Below are 27,902 nucleotides of genomic sequence, written 5' to 3'. Positions count from 1 at the left end.
AGTGGCATCGACTGGAATTCTCAGTGAGCTCTGAAGGTCTTTATCACAGATTTTTGATGAAATTTTAGTGTTTCTGTCTTGAAAGTCCTTGAAAATAGTCCTTGAAAACAGTTTTTCACAAATATACATATTGCCAAAAAGTGATGATACGAATGAGGTTTAACTGTGAAGAGAGGGGTTTTTCTCTCTGGTAGGAGAAGGATTATGAAGGTTTGGATAAGAGACATAATCAGATTTTTTAGTTGATTATCTGATTGGATCTCTATAAATTCTTCTTAAAAATTTGCAAGTCATGTATTTATACCAACTGAGAGTAGTGTCACAAACATAAACTGATGATCTTCTTGCAATCTTGAAACCTATCCTCAAGCCCCTTCATCAAGAGAGAAAGCCCAGCTGCATATTCTTCACTGTTCAGAGGACTGTGTTAAGCCAACATGCCATAATGCATACAGTTATTTGCCATCACTTGAGTCAGCACAGCACAGCATTGCCCTCCCTGTGCCCTGCTTTCAGTTGACGCTGATGGCTGGGATGTTGTCAAGTTGTTGGGTACTCTTAAGTGAGCCTATCTCAAATGTTAAAAGCCAATCAGTGTAAGCTGCTGTTAACCTGGGATTCGGCCTTGTAAAACACAGTAATCATAGTTTGCAGTCATAATGTATGCTTGTTCAAAACTAAGCTTTGTAGTTGAAATATTTAGATACATGGGATCTTCAGAGTTGCAATAAGCATATGTGTGAAATTTAGGTTTGTAACAACAATAGCTGTGTTATGACTTATTGTAAAATGCTTTTAGCATAATGATTCCCTTAGCAACATGTCGTTCATCAATTCTGAATATATGATAAGTTCAAAATGTGCTGGAGAGGTGTCTGGAGATAACTGGGGGGGTGTTTCTGTAAGTAGCTTAGAGTTCCTTCCAAGGACAATTGTTCTCAACCTAATAGTCTCAAAACAGAAATAAATAGAAAATAAATAAAAAAAACTCCTTGGGGCGCTGTTACTGGGAATAAAAATCTTCCTATTTCACCTGTTACCTATCAAGCAATCTTGATTTGGTTTCAGCTTCTTGACACAAATTAGAAGATGGAGCGGCTGCTTCATTTTCAGAAGAATATTTCACATATTTATCTTCTGTTTGATGAGTGGAGAGATGAGTTATTCTGTAAAGCAGAGTCTGAACGATGAGCCTAAACTGTTAGCAGGGAATTTTAATTGATGCCATGCTGAGAATGCTGCGGGTTGTTTACTGGTAGTTCTTAACTTGAGAGAAAAAGGTTTTCATTTTGGGGGCACATAATTCCTACTCCTGATTGCAGTTTGTTTCTAAAGGGAGGGACAAAAACCAGTGAGAGTGAGATATCTCCTGTTTTGGTGAGTGTATTTAGTTCTACTGCCATATGGTTTTTATTGTAAGCCTGTGATAGCTTTCTGCTGATCTGATAAATTGCCTAGACTGATTAGTGGTTGTCAGTAAAGAGCGTCTATACGGTGTTGTCTTAACATCTAATTAGATGTATATAACCAGCATCCACTGACATTGCTGTGTTAACTGTAATGTAGAAGACTAATTAGTAAACTCCCATAGTGTTTAAAGGGTGTGCCTGACATTCTTGTCAGTACATTTTGATTATTTTGCCAGTTTTTGAACATGGAAAGTACACGTTCTAGTATGCTGAGAAGATTCCATCCCTATTTATATTGCAGGACTAGCTCTCCAGTATTTTTTTTTTCTTTTTTAAATGTGGCAGCAGCTAGGAGTAAAGGAAATGGGTAATTTTCACACTCCTGATACCATGCCACTTCATACCTGATTCTTGGTGTTGTTTCTATTGCGGGCTACTTTTATAACTTATTATAACTTAAAGGACTGGATTCTGCACCACTCAAAAACAAATGTGGGTTGGCACCCTCATTCTATGCTGCTCCTTTAGTGGGTGGAAAAGCAGCTTTCTGGAATAAGATTTTGCGTATATGCTAACAACTCAGATGCGTTTCTTTTTGTTCTCTTGTGGAACTTGCATCGAAGTGTCACTTGAAAACAAAACAAAACAAAACCAAAGCAAAAATAAAAGCTGTACCTGCGTTGTTTGATGAAGTGATCGTAGGTATCAGATAGAATTATATTCTTAGTGCAAATACATTTTCTATTTTTGCATGTTCCAGTTTGTTTTAGTGCAGGAAACTCAGAGGAGAGCAATCTTCATTTTTTTTTCCTGGAGCCTTCTAAAATGAGTGCTTCAGTCGCAATAACAAACAAGCCCGTGTGTAATTATTTCTCCCTTTGCTTTTCCCTTCAAGACTTCTCCAGATGCTCCTTACTTTTGCAGGTGCCTGGCCTGCAGTTAAATGCAATCCTCACTTTCCAAATTAGTTTCTCCCTGTTTGGATTTCTGAAAAAGCGTTAGAGCTGAATGTAGGCCACCTACCTACATGTGCTTTCACTTTTCTCCTTTTTCCATTATTTCTTGTTTCCTGGGGCAAACTTGATTTCTGTGGAACTCTATACATAGAAGGGGTCTTGAGTCAAGTCCTGTTTGTTGAGCCTGTGCTTAGCAAGTATGTTCTCCTGCATTTGAGAAAGGGAGAGTGGAATGACATTGGCAAGCGTATTCATTCCCATTATTTAGCTTAGACTTGGGGCATCACGTGTTTTGAAATTGTGAACAAGTATCCTGGTCGTGTAGTAAAAAGTGGTTTGTTCAAGAGATGGTGGTTTGTAGATTAGCTTTTTTGAACGTTTAGTAAATTTTGTGATGTGTTGGTTATAACAGGTTGCCAGAATTTTGTTCTTGAAATTCATGCTTATGAACTCTTTCAACAAGAATTCCTAGTTAAATATATTTTTCTGGAGAGAATGAAAACATTAGTGCTGTTAGTAAGGAAGGATGCTCACTTACTTAAAGTATTAGCAAGCCTTGGTGATCAGAGATTCCTAAGTAAACAGTTTAAAAGAGAAGGAATATCTAAGTACTACAAACACTATTAAACATTAAAGCAATAAAAATGTGTGAATTCAGTGTAAAATGTGTAAACGTCCCAATGAGTAAAACTAGCCTTCAAATAACTGTATGGCTTAATAAAGGAGACACAGCCTATGGGTCAGCTCAATAAGCCACTTAATACAGAAGTATTTCACTGATCAGGAGTGCACTGTGTGATGAATGGTGTGAGGCACCTGTGGAAAGCTAATATTTACCTCTGTTGCATCCCCTCTTATAGGGACCATGGGAAAACAAATCATTCAAAATGATGGAGTGCTCAGGCGTTATGGGGTAAGGGCCCATTACATACAGATAGCTTATTATTAAATGACACTGCAGAGCTTACTCAGGCCGGCAGTGAGCTGATTTGGGACCCCACGTGACTGCTTAGGGAAGTCTGCCACTGCTGAGAAGTGGTTCCTGTGAGGGCAAGGCTTATGGCTTAGCCATGGGGTTAAACAGCTTTTAGAGCAGTCTGTGTTGTAGGATAGCTCTGCGTTACGTAGCTGGACCAGGTCACATCCAAAGCTGCCAGCAGCATCTCTGGCACCATGCTATGCTACATACCTTTGTCTCAGCCTCTGCATTCAGCACAGTACGATGAGGAAGTAGTAACTGCAAGGTGGTATACATCAGTGGGTTGTCAAAGTTACAGATCAGACCTGTAGAGTGGTGAGGTGCTGGAGCAGCTGCCCAGAGAGGCTGTGGATGCCCCGTCTTTAGAGGTGTTAGGCCAGGATGGATGGGGCCCGGGGCAGCCTGGGCTGGTATTAAGTGGGGAGGTTGGTGGCCCTGCGTATGGCAGGGGTTGGAGTTTCATGATCCTTGAGGTCCCTTCCAACCTGGGCCATTTTGGGATTCTCATTCTGTGACCTTTTGGGTGGCACAGGGTGGGACACTGCAGCACAGTGCCTTGTTTGCATTTTATGAGGGCCTCCTGTTTTATTCTGTTAGCTCTCCATATCGGAGGCGGCTGCTGGTTGTGCGGCTGAACCTTGTGTTAACATTTTGTCACTGTGTGACAGGAGGCAGCAGAGAGAGTCTGACAAAAGGATGTCTGACATGGAAGTGCTTTTCAGGAAAGGTGTGTAACTGAGTTCCTCCATGCAGAAAAAATGGCACCTACTGACATTCACGGACATTTGCTGACAACTGATGGAGACCAAACAGCGGATATGAGCACACCGAGGTGGTGGAAGGTGCATTTCAGCAGCGGTGACAGCAGTACAAAAGACAAGCCGTATTCTGGATGGCCATGCAGGTGCTTTTACAAGTGCAGAATGCAGGCTCTTGTTCATCGCTGGTGAAAATGCACAGCTCATGGTGGCGAATACACTGAAAAAAGTGGTGTTTTGTAGCTGAGAACGTGCTCTGTCAAATAGAGTTGTTGTGCTCTTTGTACCTGCTGTTGTTTTATGGAAATAAACAGGAGGCATTACTTTCAGACTGACCTACATATAAAGAAGCAAAATAAATATTCTGTATGGAAAATAATTAGTAAGTCATGATGGTCTTGCATTATAACATCTTAGGTTTTGTTCTGCTGTCAGTTCGTTAGTCATTTGTCTTCATAGTCCGTGAGATAATTCTATAAAAACTTCATTGCTGTATTGGTTTCTGGTTGTGTTTAACTTAATGTTTTTAATACATTGGGCTTGCATGGAATTTACTCCTGCTTATCTACCAATACAAATTTTTAGCTGTTTTGTGACTAATGAATAGTCATGAAATAGTTACTTTGAATGCTAGTTGACAGCAAATTCAGACACCTCTGGAAACTGAGATAAAGATATTTTCTAAAAACTACAGGATTTTCTGAAGTTAAAAGGTGCAGTTTGGTACTCTTTTGGAAGTTAGTTATTAGAACACTAATTAAAGTTCACAGAATAATTTAATGGCCTGGGTTATTTAGTTTCGCCCCCTCCCACAAGCAGGGTCGCCAACCACTAGACCACGCTGCCCAGAGTTGTACAGTTGTAAGTTGTATTGTTTATAATAAAGAAAATCCTGCAAATTATTTTGAGGAAGGCTTATGTTCTTGTCAAGGATCAACTGGTTATACTGACCAAAATAAGAACCAAATTATATTTGACGAAAGCTTGCAAACAGAGCTATTGAAGGCAGAAAACTTGGATTCCTTCTCAACAAAGACAAAACCATTAAATGTTCATTACCACTCAACTGAATGAAATATACTGTTGCAAGTAATCCTTTTTCATACCATTAGGTTTGTTCTTCTAACACCTCCCACCACTTCTGATTTATGTTATGAAGATTATTGCTTAGGATCTGATCTCTTCTAGATGAAAGCATGGCAGATGGCCTCTTCAGGGTTTTTCAGGATAAATGGATTCCAGTTATTTAAGTTACAAATAATTACTGGCCTGATGCTGCAGTTACTGGCAACAGCTTGAATAACTATTCCCTCACATAGATACATTATCCTAAAAATGAATTGTTTTATGAATTTCCATGAACTAAACAGAAAGGTGGGCATTAGACTGAAGGCCTGCATTAAAATTAGGACTCAAAGAGCTATAACAATACTTTATTGTAATGGCATTCTAATTAGACAGTAGTTATTGGAGACAGTCTTGTTTGTCTGGCAGCTGTCAAAAAGTAAATTGCTAACAAAAGAAAAAAAAAGTTGAAGTATGAGGTGTAGCCCTTGTAGTTTTTATGTTTGTGGTTAGCTTAGTGAAATAAATGTGTTCTGATGAATAAATGAATAAATCCAAAGAGAGGCCAGAAGATTGGAGAAGTGTCAGCATAGTTCTCTAAACTGAAATTAGTGGAATTCTCAAGGGTGCCCCCAAATAGTTCCAAACTAAGCATAAACTTAATGTATTATAAGCTTTATAAAAAATGGAGCAAAACTTAAGAGCTTATTTTATGTGACAGAAACACCATTTTGAAGTGTTTTCTTACTGTGTAACAATTAGTGAGTAAATATTTAGTGGTCATGTTTTTATGCTATTGTTGTTTGATAAATAATGCATGAAAAAGTAAAAAGAAAATTGGATCTTTAAATAAAATACTTATTGGAGTGCTTTTAATTAAAAGTTATCGACAATGATGTCTAACCACCTTCTGTGTCCTTAAAGAATCAGCAGAGTATACACTCAGGGAGTAGGCTGACTGTAGTGGGTTTAATTATTCTCAGTTTTTGATTTAAATATGTAGAATGTGAACCAACTAGACCAGCACTGAATTTCTCACAAGTATTTCTGTCAGTTTAATTGGGGTGCTATGATTGCCGTCCTGTCATTCCTGTGTCACTCACCTTAAAAGAGATTCTGAAAATTAAAGTTATCTGAAATTAGGTAAGAATGATATTGAGACCCAGTGGTGATAAAGTAACATTGGCCTTCTGATATAGCCAATTGTAAGAGCAATAGCATCTAAACAATCAGTGTCTTCAATTCCAGCACTGATGACCTTCGTCTGCTACAGGTGCAGTGTGACAGCCCTGTCACAGAAACAGTAACCAAACTGGTCACAAGATTGAGGATTCCATATTTAGGGTTGTCAGAGAAAGATGGTTTATGACTGCACAAAAAATAGTATTTGACAGAAGAACTTCCGTTATAAATACATTTCTAAGAGGAGATGCTTCTCCTTTTGGACCAGCTGTGGCCCAAAGTAGCATGTGTAGTTGGGCACTTAAGGAAATGTGATTTTCCCTTTCCTTAAAAATCCATTTGAATTTGTTACCCATTGGCTGTCATTTGAATCAGGGCTGTTGAGTGGTTTAATTATGCTTTTCAGCCATCTAACCTTTATTGGATTGAAAAACCTTCTGCTTCTGTCTTATATTTGAAGTCAGTCACGGTCTGCCTTATTCAAGGTGGCTTTTATCTCATGTGATAAGCACACTTCTCTAAATAAACTATGTGGAACAGCTTTGGGGTATAGACTTGTCCTTCTGTATATGTAGAAAACAAGAAGTCCTTTAAAGACATATCTTAGCCTCCTATGCCTAGTATGTTTGGATAACTGCTCACACAACTTTGTTATTTTGTGGAATCATAGAAAATCCCCATCTGGAAGGGACCCGTAAGGATCATTGCTCCACGTAGCATAGCCCAAAAATCAGACCATATGATTGAGAGTTGTCCAGATGTTTCAGCTGGCTCAAGGCCATGAAGCTGCGCTGAGGAGCCTATTGCAGGGCCTGGCCACCCTCTGATGAAGAACCATTTCCTAATATATGACCAGACCCTCCCAACACAGCTCCATGCTGTTTCTTCGTGCTCTGTGGCTCTCCAGCACTGCTTCTCCATGCCCCTCAGAAAGACCTGTAGGCCACCATGAGGCCTCCTTTCAACCTACTCTTTTCTGGGCTGAAAGAACTAAGGGACCTCTGCTGCTCCATGTACTTTGTCCTCTCTTTGCAGCCCTTCTTTGGACACTCTGTAATAGTTTTATGTCTTTTCTGTACGTGCCCAAAACTGCACGCAGTGTTCAAGGTGAGGCCACATCAGCTCAGAGCAGAGCAGGACAATCCCTTCCCTTGCCCGCCTGGCAGTGCTGTGTTTTATGCATCTCAGGGTATGGTTGGCATTCCTGTCTCCTTGAGCACACTGTTGACTCACATTCAACTTGTTGTCAGCTAAATCCCCTCAATCCCTTTCAGCAGGACTGCTTCTCCAGCACCTCATTGCTGGGTCTGTGTGCATCGCCAGGATCACTCCTTCCCAAGTGCAGGATCTGGCACTTGTTATTGTTCAGCTTTGCATGGTTGGTGGTTGCTCAGCTCTCTAGTCTAGTTCACTCTGCAAGGTCTCGTCACCCTTGATAGGGTCAAACAACATTTCCCAGTTTAGCATCATCAGCAAACTTTCTCTAAACACCTTCTAGTTATACATCCAAGTTATTTATGAAAACATAAAAGAATAATAGCCCTAAAATGGAGCTATGGAGATCCCCACTAGTGACCAACCATGTAACCCCATTTACTATAAGCCTTTGGGCCCAATTTGTCGGCCAGTTATTGTCTCATCACACTATAATTTTGTAGAGCTGTATGCTGGACGTTTTATCCAGAAGGATATTTTGTGGCACGGCCTTGAAAGCTTTACTGAAATCCAAAAAGATAACAGTTGATGCATTGCTTTCTGGATTTTCTGAACACTGCGCTTACTGCTGGTCCTGTGACTCCCCTGAAGAATGTCCATCTGCCAAGCACTCAGTATGGTTTATACACATGTACTTCCCAGTCGTGCCTTTAGGGTTGATTTGAAGCTTTGGCTTAAGCAGCTTGGCAATCGCACGTAGTTAAATGTATGCAAACTCACAAAGCGAAAACATGTTATTTGTTCTTGTGGTTTTTTTTCGAGGCTCTGTTTTTTTTCTTTCTGCTTGGGAGTCAGATGCATCTTGAATTTCATGCAGGGATCTTGTGGAAGGATTAGGCAGCCTTTTGTCGTTCACCTGTAGACAAAAACATGCAAGGAGTGCATACTGTTGCTTTCATTTTGAAATCTCTGAAGAGAATGGTGACACCTAACTTCTGTTGAACAAAACATTCCTTAGAGTTATTGTGGGCAAGAACCTGTAAAAAAACGATGTTGTATTAAATTATGGTACAGAGGTTGCCTATTAAAATGGTTTCAAATGGCAAATAAAATCAAACTCTGCATAGCAAAATACAAACTTGGCAATGTATAAACATATATAAAGGTATTTTACATAGTATACGTAGGCATAAATGCTATCTGCTTCTTCTAACACATTGACATTCTCTTGCAATCTTCACAGTACAAAGAGGTAGAATTATAATGCTGAGAACAGACCAAGGAGAAAGAAAAACGCTGTTGTGGTTTCTCTGAAGAGATTTGAGTGATTTAAAAATGCTTTCAGCTACATTCAGAAGGTGTTTTTTTTTCTGCCAGAAAGAGTATGTGGACTGTGGAGACAATCATTCCAACATTTTTAGATCTTTAGAAAACCAAAAGCTTCCTTTGAAAGCCGTTAAAGATTTCTTGTCACTGCTTGGATGCAGTGGTTGTATAGTGGATAGTCGAAGGAATTTTACCTGCAATAATATTTACAGGTGTATTTGCGTATTGCATTGATTTTATTTTTAATGATCAACTGTTTTGAGTCATGCATGAAGTTCGAAACCTTTATTATGACAGATTCAGGACCTTGAAAGGCTAAGGAAGCCTAAAATTGTGGCAGGACATAACAAAAAGTGGTAAGCTTTGGATTACTCTAAGTTAGAAATGATATTGTCAGTTGTGGTAAGGAGAAACTAAAATAGTCTCTCTCAAGCCACTGAGAATTGATTGGATAACACATTTGAAAATTTAAGAAAATTCTAGTTGATTAATTGACTGCAGGCTTAAATAAACATGTAATTTAGGCTAGTTCTGGAAAACTGAATAATCTTAGAATATGGCATCTACCCTAGAAATGAGAGTTGATTCTGTGGTTCTGTTTTTGAAGAACTGCCGAAGTGAAGCGCTTCTAAGCATGGCTAAGTTACGCCAAAGCTTTGTTTTGCTGTTACAGATAGGAATACAGGTGGGTATAATTGTGTCCTTTACTCTTCATGTAGTGCTGAAATCTGTCATTAAGAAAAATGAGAACGTTTGAATTCAGTGTCTTGCATCTACTTGGTTCAGAAGAGTTTGACTGTGTGTATGCGGTAGGTATAGAGGAGCACTGGTACCGGTAGACTTTAATTGGTACCATCTTTCTGGGTGTCACTTGAATTATTGCTGGGCTTGTGTGCTAGTTTTTGGTTTCTTTTTTTGCTTCTGCTGAATTATATTGAACTGGAATGCAGCACTGGGATGGCTATATATATTCTAATATGATTTATTAGAAAAAAGTAATTTTTAAGCTTGAATTTGAGCTTCTTATGTCTAAAAACACAGAGTTAGTCATTATGCTGTTAAACTGGTTATACTGAATTGTTCTTGCTATACACAACAGTTGTAGGATAATATTGACTAGTTGGTTAAGTAGAGCCTATGGCTCCCTTGTGATACAAAAGCAGTACAAGCTCCTGGGGCTTTCCAATGCCTCCAGACCATGAATTTGCATTTCCATTCAAATCAGAATAATTGATTGGAAGTCACAGCTTGATAAGACTCAAACAAGCAATACACAGCAAACAACAGGGACTGTATTTCTCTTGCCAGAGCTCCGCAATTGAAGGCTATTTGCATTTAAATATTCCTGCAGATCTGCTCCTGGAATATTTTGCTGATATGCCAAGTCATGCAGCGTGTTAAGGCACGGGACAAATACCATTACTTTGTCGCTCTTTGGACTCTTCAAACACAGAGAACGAAACAGTTTAGCTTAGGTAAAGAATATAATGTTTTGTGCTTGATTAAATTCTGGTTTATGAAAATTGCTAGATCCTGGTAAACAGTGGAAAAAGCATGAACATCTTATGTACTTCATCTTAATTCCGCCTTTGGTGAGGCCTTTGTTACCCGAATCTAATTGTGTTCATGCTAAGTTTACCATTTCTTTTCCCTTGTAAGATTAATGAACTGTTTTATTGCATATATCCAGTTAGCTTCTAGTAAATCATCCTTAACTAAACCTCTATTGAATCTCTAATTCTCTTTGTCCTTTTCCTTGCCAGAATTCTAAGTAAAAATTGTTTCCTTGAGGAACTACGTATAAAGTAATTTATAGGAACTAAATTAAGATTTTTTTTTTTCAGGCAATTTTTTTGTGATAGTTATTCTTCAGTTGAATAAGGAAATGCGAAATCCTTTCAATTACAGTCTTTATGGTTGTAGGCATCAGTTTGACTCGTCAAGGCAAAAGCAAGATTTGCAACTGTTTTGAGTAATTCTTTGTTCTAAGAGGAATTGGGATAGGACTGTGTGGATTTAGTGAGAAGACTCCCTATCTTCACAACTGAAGGCAACAAATGAAGGATTTAATGATCTTTTACTGAGGGAGGATGTTGGTGGTAGTTTTTAGAATGGTCTCCTTGCAGATCCTTGCAATGAGGCTTTGCTGCAGTGCGCTGCTGCCAGACATCCACTTCTCGCTACAGCTGTGGCTCACGTCGACACTGTGAGCTCTAAACTAACATCTGTTTTAAACAGTTTGTAAAATTTCCTAGAGCCTAGACTTCTTGCCAGCTGACATCATAGAGGAGCAAATTGCTAAAATGTGGTAGACTTGTCTCAGCTGTGTGGAAACTCGTAACGGCTTCAAGTAGTTGCCTTTGTCATACTTAACTACAGCTGTTGTTTAGGGTTTATGCTGCTTTGTCAGTTTTAAGTACTAGGCATATCCAACTGTGCAGAAAGTCATTTTGTAGAACATTCCCTATACCAGGTTCATCTGTGATCAAATCAAAACTGCAGTACAAAACATTGTGTGCTCATATGTGGTATGTGGAATAGTGTTTTCAGGTTACATTGGCTCATACTCATCCAAGTATGAGGATTAGATGGCTCCAGTGGTGGTGGATTTTGTCTCTACACTGACACGTCTCTGAAAGAATTCACTATAGTACATGCAGTAGTATAGGTTTGTTTTTGCTCGTAATTTACTTGAGATTTAGTAGACAACAGAGGTTTGGAAGCAAAGAAATAGGCTGATACATAAAACTACTTTAAAATGCAAGCCTAAAATAAATATAAGGTAGTAATTGATAAGAAGTAATACAATGTAGGTAAGATTCTTCAGTGAAGACCCAAACCTTATGCTCTTTACGTTGTACTCTTCTGGAGCAGACCTAAATTAAATTAATACATTTATTTAAAATGTATTTTTTGAAGTAGGTGGGTTTTGTTTTGTTTTGTTTTGTTTTTCCTCCAGCCAAAATTAATCCCTAGTTTCTGTGCATCTGCACCAAAAAACCTACCACCCATGTTTATAGTGAAAAGTTCTTTTAACGAGTTACAGATGGATGTTACCGAAATGGAGAACCACTTCCCCAAAGCTGTTGTTCTTCATTCAAGCGGAATGTAAGTTTGACTCAGTATCCCTTCTACAGATTTCACTTGCTGATTGTATGTTAAGTAATAGCTCTTTGCTTAGCCCCAAGTGCAGGCATAAACAGAGCAGCAGCAGCTCTTCTCTTTTCATCCAGGTTGAACTGAGCAGTGTCGCACCTCTAACAGTATTATAAATCCTCTCCTTCACTTGAAAACCTCACTTATGGGACTGTATGTGAGGAAATGCCATGACAGGTTCCAGAGCAGCAGAACCAAATGTCTTGTCTCATTTTGAAAACTCTAAACAATACTGAAATAGTTTCTACTTGGAATTCCAGAGGCATAAAGATGCTACAGAAGCAGAAATCGGACTGCATCGTTCCAGCCCTGCTCAGTTGATAAATTGTATTTCAGCCCAAACAATGTAGTAATGAGCTAGGGTATGTAGCAGAAGCTTGAAAAAATAATATTGGATGCTTCTTATTTACTGCTTGTTTTTCCAAGTTGCACAGTAGGACATGTGCAGATGTTTTCCCTTCTGTTGCTTGTTCTGATTCTCTGGATTTATTTCATGATATGTTGGCTATACAATGAAGAGTATTTAAAGCACTTGGTATGCAATGTTCTGCTAGCTGTGTTCACAGAATCAATGAAAATAAACAGCCTCCTTAAGGTTTGCAAGACAATGGATGCCCTGATCCAATGGAAGTGGAAGCTACTGCTAAATTGGTGGCAATGAGTTTAGTTGGTGCTTCATTAGATTTCTTGTTTTGAAGTCTTGGCTGGTCTGTACTCCAGTCCTGAAGGAAACAAATGGCTGAAATATTTTGTAATTGAAAAATGGATTAGAAAGTTCAATTGCATAACACTAATCACATTACATAGATGCTACTTTGCCACGTAGGGTCTTTAGCATTGTTTTATGTACGTTCCAGATCTATTCAGTCTAGTGTTGAAGTACTAGTCAGTCAACCTGGTAGGTTGATTGTTTTGTTTACAGTATTTCATGATGTTACAGAGTAAAACACTTACATTCAAAATGTTATAAACAATCAGATTACAAGTGCTTCAGAAATAGTGGATTAAAAAGAAAACAACGTCAGGTTACGTTAATTAATTAAGAATGTTTTGCTCTGAAGACCTGCATTATACAGTATAACTGGAAAAAGACGTCATTGCTTATGGAAGTTTCTTATATTTAAACAAACATTAAACTTAGTAGTGTAGTTCTGGAATGTTTTAGTATTACTTAAAAGGCATTTTATTACCGTTACAAACAGTTGGCATGTAGCATTTATTGCTAATGTGCATACATGACTTTTGGCTCTTTTCAGTAATAAATCCTAGTTTACCATTTCAAGCAAAGGCAGGTATTGTGCTTTGTGTGGGGATGAGTATGCACATATGTGTTTTCACAGTGTTGATTTATGTTTAATATCTTCCACAGTGCTATTTGTAGTGGTTTCAGATAACGTGAGGTTATGTGCTATATGGATTTGAGAGTGATGTGATTCTAAGTTACTTTGAAACAAACATCGTTGAAAATAGCACTTTAATAGAAAAAATGACAACTTAAGGAAGATTTAATTTGGGGAGAAGGCACTGAACTTGCTGACTCTAAAACAGTATTAATATGTGTAACCTGTGCTGAAAGTGCATAGCCATCTTCTATCCTGCATGGCATAACCCTTCAGTCTACTTTAAATAAACATGTTCTAAAAATGTGCTTATTCGCTTGTTTAGATACAACTTTAAAAGCTGTTGTTTTTAAAGGCATGCATCCAGAGACAAGCACACAAGAAATTCCAAGTGTCAATGTTTCAGGGACTCTAAATTGTTTTCAGAATTTCAGAAATTGAGAAGGGATAAGTGGAAGGAGAAAATGCTGGGCTGGTGCCAAGCGATAGCTCGTAACCCTCACAGACTACCAAACAGCACAAGAACACCCGAGGTCTCAGGTGATGCATCGCATAACTCTACTCTGGTGAGTGAAAAGTTGCATTTTATGATGGTTGCATGCACAAATGAATTTCGGAGGTGTTAAGCTCTTTTTTTTTTTTTGAATGCAGTGTTTGCCTCTGACTGCATTGCCTCAATGCATGAAGCTTTTGAGTTTATGTCTACGTACTCTTTCCACTTGCTGTTTCTTCCTCTTTTCTGTTACGTGTGGTCCATTCTGACTTGCATGCTATTAGTCAGTATTGATGTTTTTTGAATGATAAAAGTCTTTACACAGGAAATGAACTGCTTTGGATTGCTTAGATTCTTTGCAATCCTAATCAATGCAATGACATTTGGTCCCTGGTGATTACAGCTGGACGTTATCTACAGGTTTGCTCTTTGCTCCTGCCTGTAACAGGAGCAAAGTATGATATGTCTACAGTTGTGCTAGAGAGATGGAGTTTTAATTGATCTTAAAGTATTCCACGTGATTCTAAAGTAGATGGCGAGTGTTCTGCATTCAAAACTCTTGATAGAAGATGTTCAGACCATATTTTGACAATACTAAAGTTATCTTGAATTGTATCAAGATACAGTAAATTCTGAATAAATAGCCTCACCGATGATAACTTAAATCGTGCAGTTTTCACTCATTCAAATAAATCCCTTTACATCAGTAGACCTTCCCAGGTGAGTAAGCACAGTTATTTGTAAAGACTTCAAAGTGACCTGCGTGTAGGAGCAAAAATTGAACATGAATTCGCTTGTCTTAAACTGTATTGAAATTGTCATCTGTACCAAAGCCATGTCTGAAACATTCCAGTTCAATCTGCCTCATCCAGTTCATTACTGACTTTAACACGGGCACAACGTATTTCTGTCCAGAGAAACACAAGGAGGAGCTGCTCTTCTGTTGTTGGAACTTGTACGTAGTAACGTTTAAATGGAAAAGTGGCTGATTCCTTACAGTCACTGATGAATGTGGTATTCTAAAGAGAATTAGGAAGCAGTGGTTTGTTTGAAATTTGTTGGCATTTTGTTAAGAAAAGACCCTACTTTATATGGCAAAATTCTCTAGGTCAGTGGTAGATTATACAAATAAGTTTCATCTAAGGAAGAAAACAACAAAAAAATGGCAGCACTAAAAATTCTAAATTTTAGTTTCCTTAATATAGAAGTCTATTATTATCATAACTCATTTTTATCTGGAATTATTTAAGATAAAAAGGAAATGAAAAACAACAATTCGCAAAGTGAGAAATTTAATGTGTGTTATCCCCCTATTTAATTGTTCTTTTCAATTTTTGTCTTGCTTTTATTTAATTAATAATAATGTCTAGGCAATACTACTAAAAGGAGACAACTATCAATGAATTTAAATATGTGGAAATTTGCATATTTTGATTTCTAATCGATTGCTAGTCACTTAGCTTCGTGTGACATTCCAGAGGTAAGCATGCAAATCATCCAAGTGGGATTTAGCAATGCTGAACTGGGAATACAGTTCATAACAGTTGAATCAGCAGAGTTAGCATGTTTTAAAGTTAGTGGTATGAGGGTAATTCAAAAACTAACCTGTGTGAAAATCTAGATTGCTGCATAGGTGATGAAGCGCCTAAAAAAAATGGGGAAATAGACAGTTGAGGATGATAACAAATCCTGTAATGTCATGATTGGCTGTAGAATAACAATTTTCATAACAGACAATAGTATCTCTTGAGGCTTATCAGGCTTTCCTCTGCGTTTGTCTTCACTTCCTGCTTTCTCAGCCATTACTCTTTCTATAGAACACTTTGTCATTAGATAGATGACTTGTATCATAATCTTTTTCTGGCATTGTCTTTCTAACTTGTGGACTGTAGGCTGAAAATCCCCATTTTACTCGTGAGGAAGTATAAAATCTCTTTTCAAGGAAGTTTTTAAGTTTTTATTTTGGTTCACTGTAGACTTCCATTGTTGAAAATTGTTTTCTATGGTTGTATGTGCAGATAGACTGTAGGTGGCAAGTCGGTTTTTGCTGGGAAGCAAACTTTGGTATCTTTATTTGACCTCTACCGTATTCCTTTGGTGGATACTTCTGATTAATCAGAATGTCTTCTCCAGGGCACATCTAAAAATGTTGCATCTTTGCCAAAATTCATTCTTTTATTTCATTCATTCTTTTAACAACTGCCTTTGTTACCTGGTAAAATGTTGTTTCAGGAACTGGACTGGTTGCAATTCTTGCATTTCCATCCAGTTCCTCAGATTTGCTCTGCTGCTGTAAGGATTGTATATTTTCTGAATCCTGCAGGAGATTGAATGTAGTAGTATAAAAATAGACTGCAAAAATGCCACAGTTTGCATGTAGTATGAAGTGTTGATAGCGATGGTAATTACTCTTCACCATGACAACAGGCTCATGCAGTTAAATGGAGATGTAGCCACGTGTGAGTGATTCTGAAAGCATGATTCTGATGTATGGGTTTTTAATAGCTGTTACTCACTGACATTAGCTATTTTTTTCATTAAGCAAGTAACAGAGGTGCAGAAAGGCAGCGCAGAAGGGGAAGAGAAAAGGGAGTCGTCCCATGACGTTACTGAAATAACATGGAGTTAAATAAAATCAGTTACCCCATCTCAATTTAACTGATGTTAAAACGTTCTGTCTTAAATCGGATACATTCTCAAGTATTTCAGAAGTCAGTTAAATAGTGTTGGAAACATTTTCCATAATTATTCAATTACTCTCTTCAAAATGAACATGATATTATCCCCAGACTTTACAACTTCAGTTTAATTTATTTGCAGATTGGAGTCTTTGTGTTCAGTTCTAGATGGAACACTGTATTCAGTAGAGAGCAACGCACTGATTCTGAGCTACTTCTTCCTGCATGTGCTTCTTCTAAATTTTAAAAGTTCATCTTTCCTAATGTCCATATTGAGATTTACTGAGGAGCTATGTTGTAGCACTTCAGCTTCTTACAATAGTTTCCATGTTCATATGAATATCTTAAAAGGTCTTGTATGTTCCTGCTCATGTCAAGTCCTGACTGCTGTGATACTGATTATTCCACATCCAGTAACATACTTATCATACTGAGTGGGTTTAGAATCACTTTTTGAATATATTTATATAATGAAATATTAATTTAAAATCAAACTTAGGCTATGTTAAGTCTTGATCAATGCACAAAGGCTGTCTCAGTTCTCAGTGTATTTGCCCCTCTGTTCTTTCTCAATCATTAGTTTTTACTTTAAGTTTGCAAGAAGACCCTTTTCCATTTAATTTTCTTTTAAAAGATTAGTTTTTGTGGGTTTCTCTAGTTTTTTCATTAGTTTATTTGGATGATCGGTTTTGTTTTCCTGGTAATTACTACTTTGGATAATACTTCTTAGTATGTTTTTTTTTCCATCTATTTTTGGGATTTTATCTACTATTTTTATCTTTTCTGAAATGTATGTTCGTTTGCACAGACATAAAGTTGCTGCAGTTTTTTTTTTTCCTTGTCTTAAATGCAAATTCATGTTTTTCATCTTTCTCTGACTTTTGCTGGATTGAGAAAAGAGTAATGTTTTCTTCCATAATTGAAAAGATTATGGATCTTCAAAGCTCGTAATTCTGTGCAGTAGTATTTGCATTCTTTTTTGTCTTCTGAAAGATTAATGGATATGATTGAAAAATTTCAATTTTAAGTTCTTTATACATGAGTCACTTATCTCCATACTGCATGTATCTTTTCATACAGTGATCCTGTACGCTTATGTGTTTATTGTTAGTTCAAATGATTTGATGGAGATAGATAAATATTTTTTAACATTGGTTAAACTATTTCACTAGAAGCAGAGCTGGATCTTTGCATACCTTTGCCCAGTGTCTAGGGTCTATTCATGTCCTAATTCAGACCATGGGCATTATCAGAATATATGCTCTTAATAGTTATGTAAAGCCTGAATAGGGTATGTATTGGTCCTTGGTTTGGTAAATTTTGTTAAACACATGAAACTAATGGGACGTGAACATATACATAATGCTGAACTGTAGTCATTAGTACATATCATACTCCCCACTTAAATTGTGGGTGTTTATGGATGGATGGTCACGTGAATAAATAGGTAACTTATGGTAGAACATGGAACTGTGTGAAAGTATTTAATATGATGCCATCTGCTTCTCCAAGAGAGGGTAAAATACACATTTCAGTTGTCTCTTTGAAATAGGCACAGGGATCCCAAGTCGCTGGGTTTGGTCTCCTGAGGGTAAGTGAGCACGGTTGTAGTAAAGTCAGTGATCATTCCAAAATACAATTAATGAAACAATGGAAGAGGCCAACCGTGAGGATTAGTCTCTTTTCCCAGGTAACTAGTGATAGGATGAGGTGATGGCTTTAAGTTGTGCAGGGAGAGGTTAAGTTTGGATATTAAGAAAAAAAACGTTCTCAGAAGGAGTGGTGAGGCGTTGGAACAGGCTGCCTGTGGTGTTGGTGGAGTTATTGACCCTTGGAGGTGTTCAAGAACCGTGTAGATATGGTACTTGGAGTCATGGTTTAGTTGGCATGGTGGTGATGGGTTGGTGGTTGGGCTAGATGATCTTGAAGGTCTTTTCCAACCTTAATGATTCCATGATTCCGGTGATGATGTACTGGGAAGGTAATTGTTGGAACCATTTGGGGTTTAATTTTAAGTTCTACTAACTATATGAAGAATAAGAGTAACAACAGTTTATCTAAACGGCAAAATTTAACACAGAACACAGAAGGTCTTCATCTGAGCTTGAAGTGTTTGCCTGAGTTTTACCAAGGTAGTATAATTCCTTCCTGAAAATCCTGTGAAATGGGATCCCTGTAGGTTTCTACCAGCAGTGTGAAACTGTTATTGTTCATCTCATGGGTTAAAAGGATGTTTAAGACCAGCGTTTTAATTTGTTGTAAGGAAATTGTGTAGTTTAATAACCTAAAACTAGATGTAAGTGATGAAAAAAGTAATTACCTAAGATAGAGTTGGCTTCACCTGAATTGCTTTCATATTTGTATAACTATTAAGTATACATTACATTAATTAGGCTGAACAACCAGCTTGTAATTCAGCAACCCTATACTTAGAGAATTCTGTAGAGACACTGCTTTTGGAAATCCACTTCTACTTTTATGTAGTAGCCAGTGTGCATATGTGGATAAAACTGTGTAAAAGAAAGAAATGTAATTTCAAAAGAGCCAGAATTATTCAGTCTGACTAATCAATTATATGCTGTTTAGATCTTCACTTAGGCTTTACAAGAATGCTGCTGGATGCAGCATACAGCATGTTTAATTACAGAAAAAAGAAACCGTTAAAAATATTACTGTCTGTGGTTCAGATGAGTCACTGATAAATTCTGTATTAGATTGCTTGTGGAATAATGCATGAGATCTGAATAAATTTTTGGGGTGTGGGGAATTCTAAATATCTCATATCAGCTAGTGCTGGAGGTTTGTATCGCAGCTGGACCGATCCGTTCTGTTCCTCTGTGCTGAGAAGCTGTTAGAGTCACTTAGGGTGACTCTAGATATACCTCTCATAGCGTTATTAAACTTCTGCAGCATTTCAGTAAAAGCCAGCATTTATTCTGGTATTCTTAGACTAAAGATTCCCGTTGCCATTTTTCACTTTGTTTTTTATTTGCTTCACTTTTTATTTCCTTTCCTTGGATGGTCTTGAACAGAGCTTTCCCGAATGCTGGCTTCAATTTCAGAGTACATTGCTGTTATTTATTCAAGTAAGACTTTGTTTAGCTTTACACTTAAGCATAATATTTCTTTTTTCTTGGCATTAAGTATTCATTTTTACAAACATTTTTGTTTGTGGATTTGGCAAGAAATTACTTTTTCTAGATCAAATTACTATAAGAAGGCATTTGCAGTGCATATTTCTTAAGTATCTGTATAGCTGGTTGAATAGAGTGCATTCGGTTCCTATACTCTTTCCCCAGAACATTCAGTGCACTTTATTTCTCATAGCAGCATGCATCCACAAGGTTGATTCAGATGTCTTTCATATCAATTATTCATAACCTGTTACTTTTTTACAGTTGAAGCTGTCTAGTTAGTCTCTCTCACTTAGGAGAAAGGCTCATCTTTTAAATGTGGAATTTTAAATGTGCTAACTTGTAGTTTTGCAGAGTAGAGCTGTGTCTCAGTACAGCAGAGCTGTTTACATAACTTTTGACTGAAATCTCAGAAATGATTTTTCTAGTGATTTTTTAATATGGCCATAAAAATTTTAGATGTGGTCAAAAGTGCAGAAGAGCCCCAGAGTGTACAACAAACAGTCTTACGGGTACCAGTACCAGATCACCATTGCAGTTTTTATCTGGAAAGGAAGTTTTAGAAAATGAGAAAAGCAGGCAGGGCCAAATAATTAACCTAAATTCTTGATAAGGTGAAATGGGTTAATCTCAGTTGAGCTCTGTAAAGCCTTCAGGGCTGTTATTATCTGAGTACCTACCTTGTAATGAGGAAGCCACGTTTACGGGAAGCATCAAATAAATGTTTCTCCTTATTCATTTGTTGAAAGAGTAACGCATGCGAGGAATGCTAAGGTTTGTACTTAGGTTAAAAGAAGCTGGTGTGAAACGGTCCTGCGACTTCTAAAATTTCATGCTGGTGATATTAGATGCTTAATTTAAATGACACATTTGCACAGTGCTGCCACTCCCGAGGACCCATATTTTTTTCCATGGTATTTTGCAGTACGGTATCACTCAAATTACCAGATGTAGAGATAGTTATGGGATAAGCTCTGTACTGTGCTGACCGCCACTGTCTATGCAACTCTGTCCTGTAGGCAGAAATGTGTATATGTAATTTGCTTTGGAGACTGTGTACTTATACTGGCGCCTGCTTAAAGTACGTACAGGAGCTGTTTAGAGAAGGTAGAGAAGGGTAGGAATCAGCATTCCCCTCATATACCTCATTTTCTTTGAACTTCTCATTAGTTTAAATTGTACTTAATCATGTAAGTTTTTGCAGTTTCTGCAACTGGATTCATTCTGTTCTTTACAAATGCTTCCAAAAATATTATTTTAATATAAAATGGGCCTGTATGACTAAGTAGGGAGGCCTTTTCATGCATTCGTAGTAGTGTGTGAGTTCTGCTACAGACAGAAGTGGGAGAGAAAGTATACTGCAGAGAGCTGTATGTCCCCTAGATACATCCCTAATACATTCTTCCACTATGGTATCCTCTGTAAGAGTCTTTACAGCACTATGACTTACATGTGTTAGTTTAGTGCAGTAGATTAATATAAAGCACATCCTCTCTGCAGCTCGCCATTTTTCTGATGCAGTGTTACGTCCAAGTGTCCTGGAGCCATTTCAGCCTATGTGCTGCTATGTATTCCACCCAGCCTGCCGTGGGCTCTCCTGCAGCATGATGAATCTGCACGTATGAGGACTATCTTGGAAACAGTGGCAGAGCTTTAAATTAGTTTTTTAATCAGTAATTTAAATACAGTGCTCTGTAGTTGCTAGAGGAGATTAATAACACTGAATGTATATAAAAATATATTAGTTTCTAGAGGTATGGACGATATCAATCTCTAGTTTTGTTTAGCTCGGTTGCAGCTGAAATTATGGCCTCCTTTTTATAGCAAAGAACAGCAACAAGAAGTGCTGGAGTAATGAACTGAAAAGGAAGAGTGATTATGACTATTATGCAGGTTAAAATGCTGACTTTCACTGTAGGTAACTTCCATGTGAGTTTCTGAAAGTCACTTCTACTTTATTACTTCAGCCTCTGTAATGTGATCCCAGTATCATCCCAAATGATAGCATTTGGGATAAAATTTCGCTTACGATCGTGAGGTACTTAACCCCTGCAGATACGAAGACATTAGTCTTATCTTGGTTGACAGTGGAAAAATAGAGTAAGTTTGGAAAACCAGTACAGTGGGGGAGAAGATAGTAGTCAGTAGTCTGACAGTAGTCAGAGGGGTTTTCTAGAGATGAAGCTTCAGACAGGCTGAGGAATTAACAACATGAAGTAGGTTCTACAATGCATATTCTCATTATTGACTCAAATCTTGATCTGGATTTGTAGGAAAAGCCCAAGGCTATCAATTAAATTATAAATGGATAATGGATATGTGTGAATGTTGCGTTGCATCTGTTGACCTAAACACAGGACAACTTGAACATAGGAATTTCTGTACTAAGATGCAGAAGAACTTCTTTACAGTCAGAGTAACGGAGCCCAGGAACAGGTTGCCCAAAGAGGTTGTGGAGTCTTCTTCTATGGAGAAATTCAAGACCTACCTGTGCAAACTAATGTAGGGAAGCTGCTTTAGCAGCAGGCTTGGACTGGCTGATCTCTTGAGGTCCCTTCCAATCCCTGCAATTCTGTGATTCTGTAACTGCTGGATGTGGAAGAAATCTGCCTGACCTCATTAGGCTAATTACATCTGAGGTCAATCCGCATATCCTTTCATAAAGTATGAAACGAGAGGAGTAATAGGATGAGATTAAGAGGGGAAAAATTAGGCTAAATTTGAAATCAGGAATGAAAACATTTGTGTGTGATGTCTGTGGTAGTGTTTGACTATTCCTGATTTTCTGTCCACATGTTTAGTTGTGGGTTTTTTTTCCAACCCTCTATCTCTGAATGAAATACTGCCTAGTTTTTCTTTCCTCTATAATTATTTCACTGGATTTTTTTTTTTTATTGCACTTCTTTGACTTTTTGCTTCTGTGAGACGGAAGGTATTCCATGTTGCACAGATTTTCTTTTCTCTCCCTTCCTCCCATTTGAAGAACATAGGAGATTGTACACTTTCAATATAACTCCACTTTACTCTTCTAGAGTATGGCTTCACAGTGCTTTGAAGTTCCCGTCAAGAATCAGTACTGTGTTGTGAGGCTGTCTTTACTATCCAACAGTTCATAATTATTGTTCTCATTGTTAACTGCTGGAAGAAGGGACCTTGAGGTCCCTTCCAACGCTGGCCGTTCTGTGTTAACTTAATAAAGTGAACGCTGAACTAGGAGACACGTAGATCCAATGGTCTTCAGATGACTTTGGATGAAGAAAGATCAGGCATTACAGGTGCTTCTGAGAGCTCTCAAATGTTTCTGTTTACAGTCTGGGCATGTGGTGCATTAAAATGACGTGCTCAGACTTCATGGGGAAATAGAATTGTAGTTATTTAGATTTAAGCATATATAATTTAGACTACAGTGTTTCCTGATTCTGAATTAACTGAATTTATTTTTTTATTAGGAAAACCTGAGTTTACTTAATCATAGTTGATGTTTGTTTTCCGTGGGTAATATTATTTCAGAACGTGCTAATTGCTTCTTGTAATCGTTGTAATCTATAAATATTAATGTTCGTGAAATGTTAATAACAGCTGATAAAAACAAAATGTGAAAAAATGAGCAATTGAATTAATCAATTTATACTGATTTTATAGCTGCTTAGATAGTTACTAGATTGTCAAAACATCAATAATGTTTCGTGTTGAACTGCAGTAGTGTTAGGGTAGTTTGAATATTTTATAGAGAATAACTATGATTTTCCTTCAGTTTCTTTGCGTATGTGGTTTAAGGCCATTTTAATTAAAACTGAAATGAGAAATTCCTGAGGATTGAAAATCATATGCTTAGGATATCTGAAATGATGTCTGAGTTTGGTCACTTGGCCAAGTGCGATTTTTAGGTGCAAAGTCCAAATCACAATTCTACAGTGTCAGAAATAACACGATTCACTTGGAAGGTTATTTTTTGTTGTGTTTCGTTTTCTTCCCAGTTAGAAAAAAACCTGATCCTTTTTTTCCATGCTTTTTTTTCAATCATTACATATTCACGGTTCAGCTCATGCATTGAGCAGCAGGGTTGGGCAGTACCATCTCAAGGCTGAGTATTCAATATGCTGATACCCAAATCTGAACAGATTTTGGAAGTGTTTCATGAGTGCCTACGCTCTCGTGGTAGTATAAGTTTACCTATGCAAATATGCTTGAAACACACTGTAAAAATGTAAACTATCATCATTAATTAATTGGCAGTTTCTGAAGATATATATATATATTCTGAAGATATTGCTGCATTCTGTCACGAATGCACTGCCCTGCATTTAAGCTGGCACAAAGATCTCATCCACCCACCGCAATTTCTTTGGAATTACTTAATGAGGAAGAAATTAGGGTGTAGGTGCTGTTTTTTTCTGGCATTTGTAGACCCATTAGCAGAGATTTTTGTTTTAAATAATAATGTGAATGGCAGTAATATAAGCTAATACTTTGGTCAGTCAATGCCTGTCATTAAAAATGTATTGCTTAACAACTTCCCAGATGTACGAGATATGCAATTAGCCTGGTAACTTTGTATATTTAGTCTCAATTCAAAGCATTCAGTAAAGCAATTGGTTTCTTGCAGATAAAAAAAATAGAAAGCAATTTATGTTCATACATGAGAAAATTCAGTATGCTTTGGATATCAGTGCTCTTAGTTTATTTAGGGTTAACTCATAAAGGAACAGCGTCTGCTCCTTTCTCTCCCTTTATCAGTGTTCAGAAGTGACTATCAAATTGTCTATCTCAGATAGCATACTTAGGTCCAGATTCTGCTTTAATTATAAAAAAACACAAATCCCTACAAGCAAATATACCCTTTAGTTTTTAAAGCATTTTAGTCATCTGGAGATCTCATATTAATGTGAATTTTCTTTGTAGGGGCCATTTTCTGAGTTTTTTCTTGTTTTATTTCTCATTTTCTAATTGTGTGGTATACGTGAGCTGTTTCTTTACCAAAATATGCACATAGATTACTTTCTGTTTCTGAAAATGTTACTTTCTGATAGAGTAGATGGGATCAGAATAACTTTGCTAGTCTCTTTACATTCAGAGCAGAATAATGGGATAAACACCACGTGTGTTGCTTGTTCTGACATGAGAGAATGAAAACCCAGTGTTTGTATTTTCCTTATTATGACTTTGTATTTTGCTCAGACAATACAAATTGTCTTCTTCAGAAAAGAAAACAAAAAAGCTTTCCATCCAGCTTGCAGATTCATAACATGACTATCTCAGGGGGATAACATAGAATTTCTCATTTAGATGTGTTAGAACTTGAAAAAGCTAATATATTTACTGTTTCCTACCTCTACCGAATTAAAGCAATGCTCATTTGAGCATCTTAGACGTGAGAATTAAGCTGCTGTTTCATGTGCTAGGGTAAAGAATGAAGAGAGAAATAAAGCTATTTTTATAATGGGAGATGTGGGAGGAATCAACTGTGTGAAACAGAAACAGATTTACTCCTTTCTCTTTCAACCCCAATGCTCAATGAAGTCCAATACTAAGAAAGCCAGCTTTTAAAAAGCATTGCTTAGAAAGCTGAGAGTGAAGATTTAATATGTTTACTTGAATGCATTTGACCTATGGGTTATCTTGGAAACAGAATATTAAAGAAAAAAACTGATTCATAAGTGTGTCTGTGAATAATGCCTGTTCTAGAAAGTTTTTACTGTTCTCTAATAGTCCTCCAGCTGCTGCCTCTAGCTTTGGATGGTCTGAGGATGGTTACATTTTCATGAAGATACTGAAACTATTTTATATTTCTCAGTACATCCTATACTCCAAGAAATTGCTGTGATGAAAGTGCCACAGTCTTCAAGTTGTTTTTGCCTCCTTCTTGGTAACTTCCATTTTTGTACTATAAATCTTACCTTCCACAAGTAGACAAAGTGAATTTTGCTTTGTCTTGTGAAAAAATACTGTATTTTCCATAAATGAAAGGCCTGTGATTGAGGAGTTCATTTGCTTGGAAAAGGTTTTTTCAAAGGTGATTTCAAAGGTTTAGGTTTATTTTTTTCTTATTTCAAATGATTAAAACTTTTCAATGCTTTTTTAACTCGCATGTTGCATTCAGAGTATACATAGAAATATATATATGTTGTTTGCTTTCATTTCCTATCGTGTAATACATTCACAGATGTGTATATCTGTCATCCCCATTCCTAAAGGTCTTTCAGTTGGGAGGGATGTATTGTAGAATTTCATTTCAAAGTCTTAATAATGTTCAGTGTGGATGTTGTACAGAGATTCACCTTCCTTTTACAGAGAAGGATGATCAAAACTAATTTGTACTATTTTACTTAATACAAATTTTAAATATACTTTAACTCAAATCATATTGCAAGTACGCTGTTTTTAAGAGGAGTGCATTTTTTGAAATGAGCTTCTCTTTGTTATCAAAGCTTAAAAAATACACTGTAATCTGTATTGATTTGCAAAATCTTTTCCGACTTCCAGATTGGAATAGATCTGGGCAAAAGCAGAGCGTACAGAAATCAACCGCAGAAGATTTAGCCATTGGTGTTAAAGATTTATGCCTGATTTGATGGTGCATCAACTCTCCTTTCTTATCTGAGTAGTCCTCTTGGCTGTGAGAGGATTAATTGTGCAGGCATCATAGTAATGCGCAGGGAGCTAAGATGGGAGACCTAACAGAAGAGATTTCTTTATTACGACTTGACCTAGGGCCATCTTTTTCAATTGCTGAGACAACTGAACACGTTCACACATTAACACATTCCTTAGCCATAGGCAGTGCGTCCCAAAAATACTTACACAAGCTGAGGATTGCAAAGAATGAAAATATTTTGGGCCCACCTGGTGTACGTGCATTTATTTATTTTTTCTCCTCGTATTCCTTCTCTCTATTCCTTTCATCTCACTGTGAAGGAGCAAGTCAGTACAATAAAGAAAATCAATCCTTTCTAGCTGTAATGTCAGGAGCTGCTATCTTGTGGAGATAATCAAGCTTGGGCCTGGTAAGAGATCAGCAGTATAAAAAAAACAAAAGAATAGATCTAAAAAACAGGTAGCTCACTTCTTGACAAGTTTTCATTAGGTTTTTTTTCAGCACATGCTGGTTTTGTGTGAGTTTTAAATTTATCTTTGAAAGGAGCATTGTTTGGAAAGTAAAAAACAAGAAAATGCCATTCGCTGCTGCATGCTTGAACACACAGCAATTACAACATTAATTTCCTAGTTTTCATGTTGCATAGTGGATACAGCCTTTCTGTAAGCACTTACACAGGTAAGATACTACTTAGTATGCAGTAATGATGTCATTCACAATAACCTTACTTCTTGCTGTAGTTGCAAATACAGTGTTTTTGTATGAGCCTGAGTAACTAAAGCAAGCAATACACTGCATTTTTGGTTTGCTGCAGTATGGCTGAGGTTGGTATTATTCATTGAACTTAAATGTTGAAATATTGTGCTGCTCTTAGAGTTGTTTTCCTGTTTTGTCAAACAGTGTTGAACAGTGAGAAAGCTATAATGAAATTCAAAACTGAAGAGCTCTTTTATCTACATAGATAAGGTGGGCATAAACATGGTTATCGAAGCCAGATTGATCCAGAATCAAATGATTTGGGTGGTTACCAGTAGATTCATCTCGCCCACTGTCAGATCTCCTCCTACAGCTGCCTATAGAAGGATGTACAGATCACTCCTCTGTGATATGCTCCTCAAGTTTAGAGAGATTTGCAGTCACAAGTCCACCTCATGGAATAGCACAGGATACTTTGCAGCCCTTGTTAAATGTTCTTGTTTTCATTAGTTCCTCCAGTTGCTTACCTTTCAATATCCATCAAACGTTAGCTTTTAACATTGCTCAAATTCTCTGGCAGAGTTCCAATGTTTAATTACTGTGTGAAGAATTACTGCCCGTTATTACCGTTAACCAAATCCCTGGGCTCCTGCTTTGGTGTGTATTGAAATAAGTTATCAAAACTGATACAGGTTCTTTAGAAAGATTGCTCTTAATGCCTCCTTCATAGCCCATATTTAAAAAAATTGGAGGAGTCCCTGAGGGCCTGACACACGTTTGCTGTTTCTGGACAGTTTTGAGACTGTTGTGTGAATTTTGCAAAAACCAACAATCTTATAAGTACTCTGTGTTTCGTTTTCACTGATTGATACAGTTTCCAAGGTACCGTTATCACTTATCAACCTTTGGATGAATTGCGATTAAAGAAATTGAACTAGCCAATTTTCTTTTCTTTTTTCCTGTGAGAAATGTAAAGAATG

General features: G+C 37.3%; 1 protein-coding gene across 10 annotated transcripts in view; it reads left to right on the top strand.

The window, feature by feature from the left end:
• MARCHF1 (membrane associated ring-CH-type finger 1) overlaps positions 1–27,902 on the top strand; it is a 284,313-nt gene that overhangs the window by 189,401 nt on the left and 67,010 nt on the right. For all 10 annotated transcript variants that reach the window (XM_048942369.1, XM_048942363.1, XM_048942367.1 and 7 more), the window contains one exon: positions 13,753–13,892. In XM_048942369.1, coding sequence (XP_048798326.1) covers positions 13,791–13,892 — 102 coding nt within the window. In that variant the 5' untranslated portion in view covers positions 13,753–13,790. The remainder of the gene's footprint in view (positions 1–13,752; positions 13,893–27,902) is intronic.

The sequence above is a fragment of the Lagopus muta genome, chromosome 4 (genome assembly GCF_023343835.1).
Source record: "Lagopus muta isolate bLagMut1 chromosome 4, bLagMut1 primary, whole genome shotgun sequence".
Taxonomy (NCBI): Eukaryota; Metazoa; Chordata; class Aves; order Galliformes; family Phasianidae; genus Lagopus; species Lagopus muta.
This window is presented reverse-complemented; position numbering and strand designations above follow the sequence as displayed.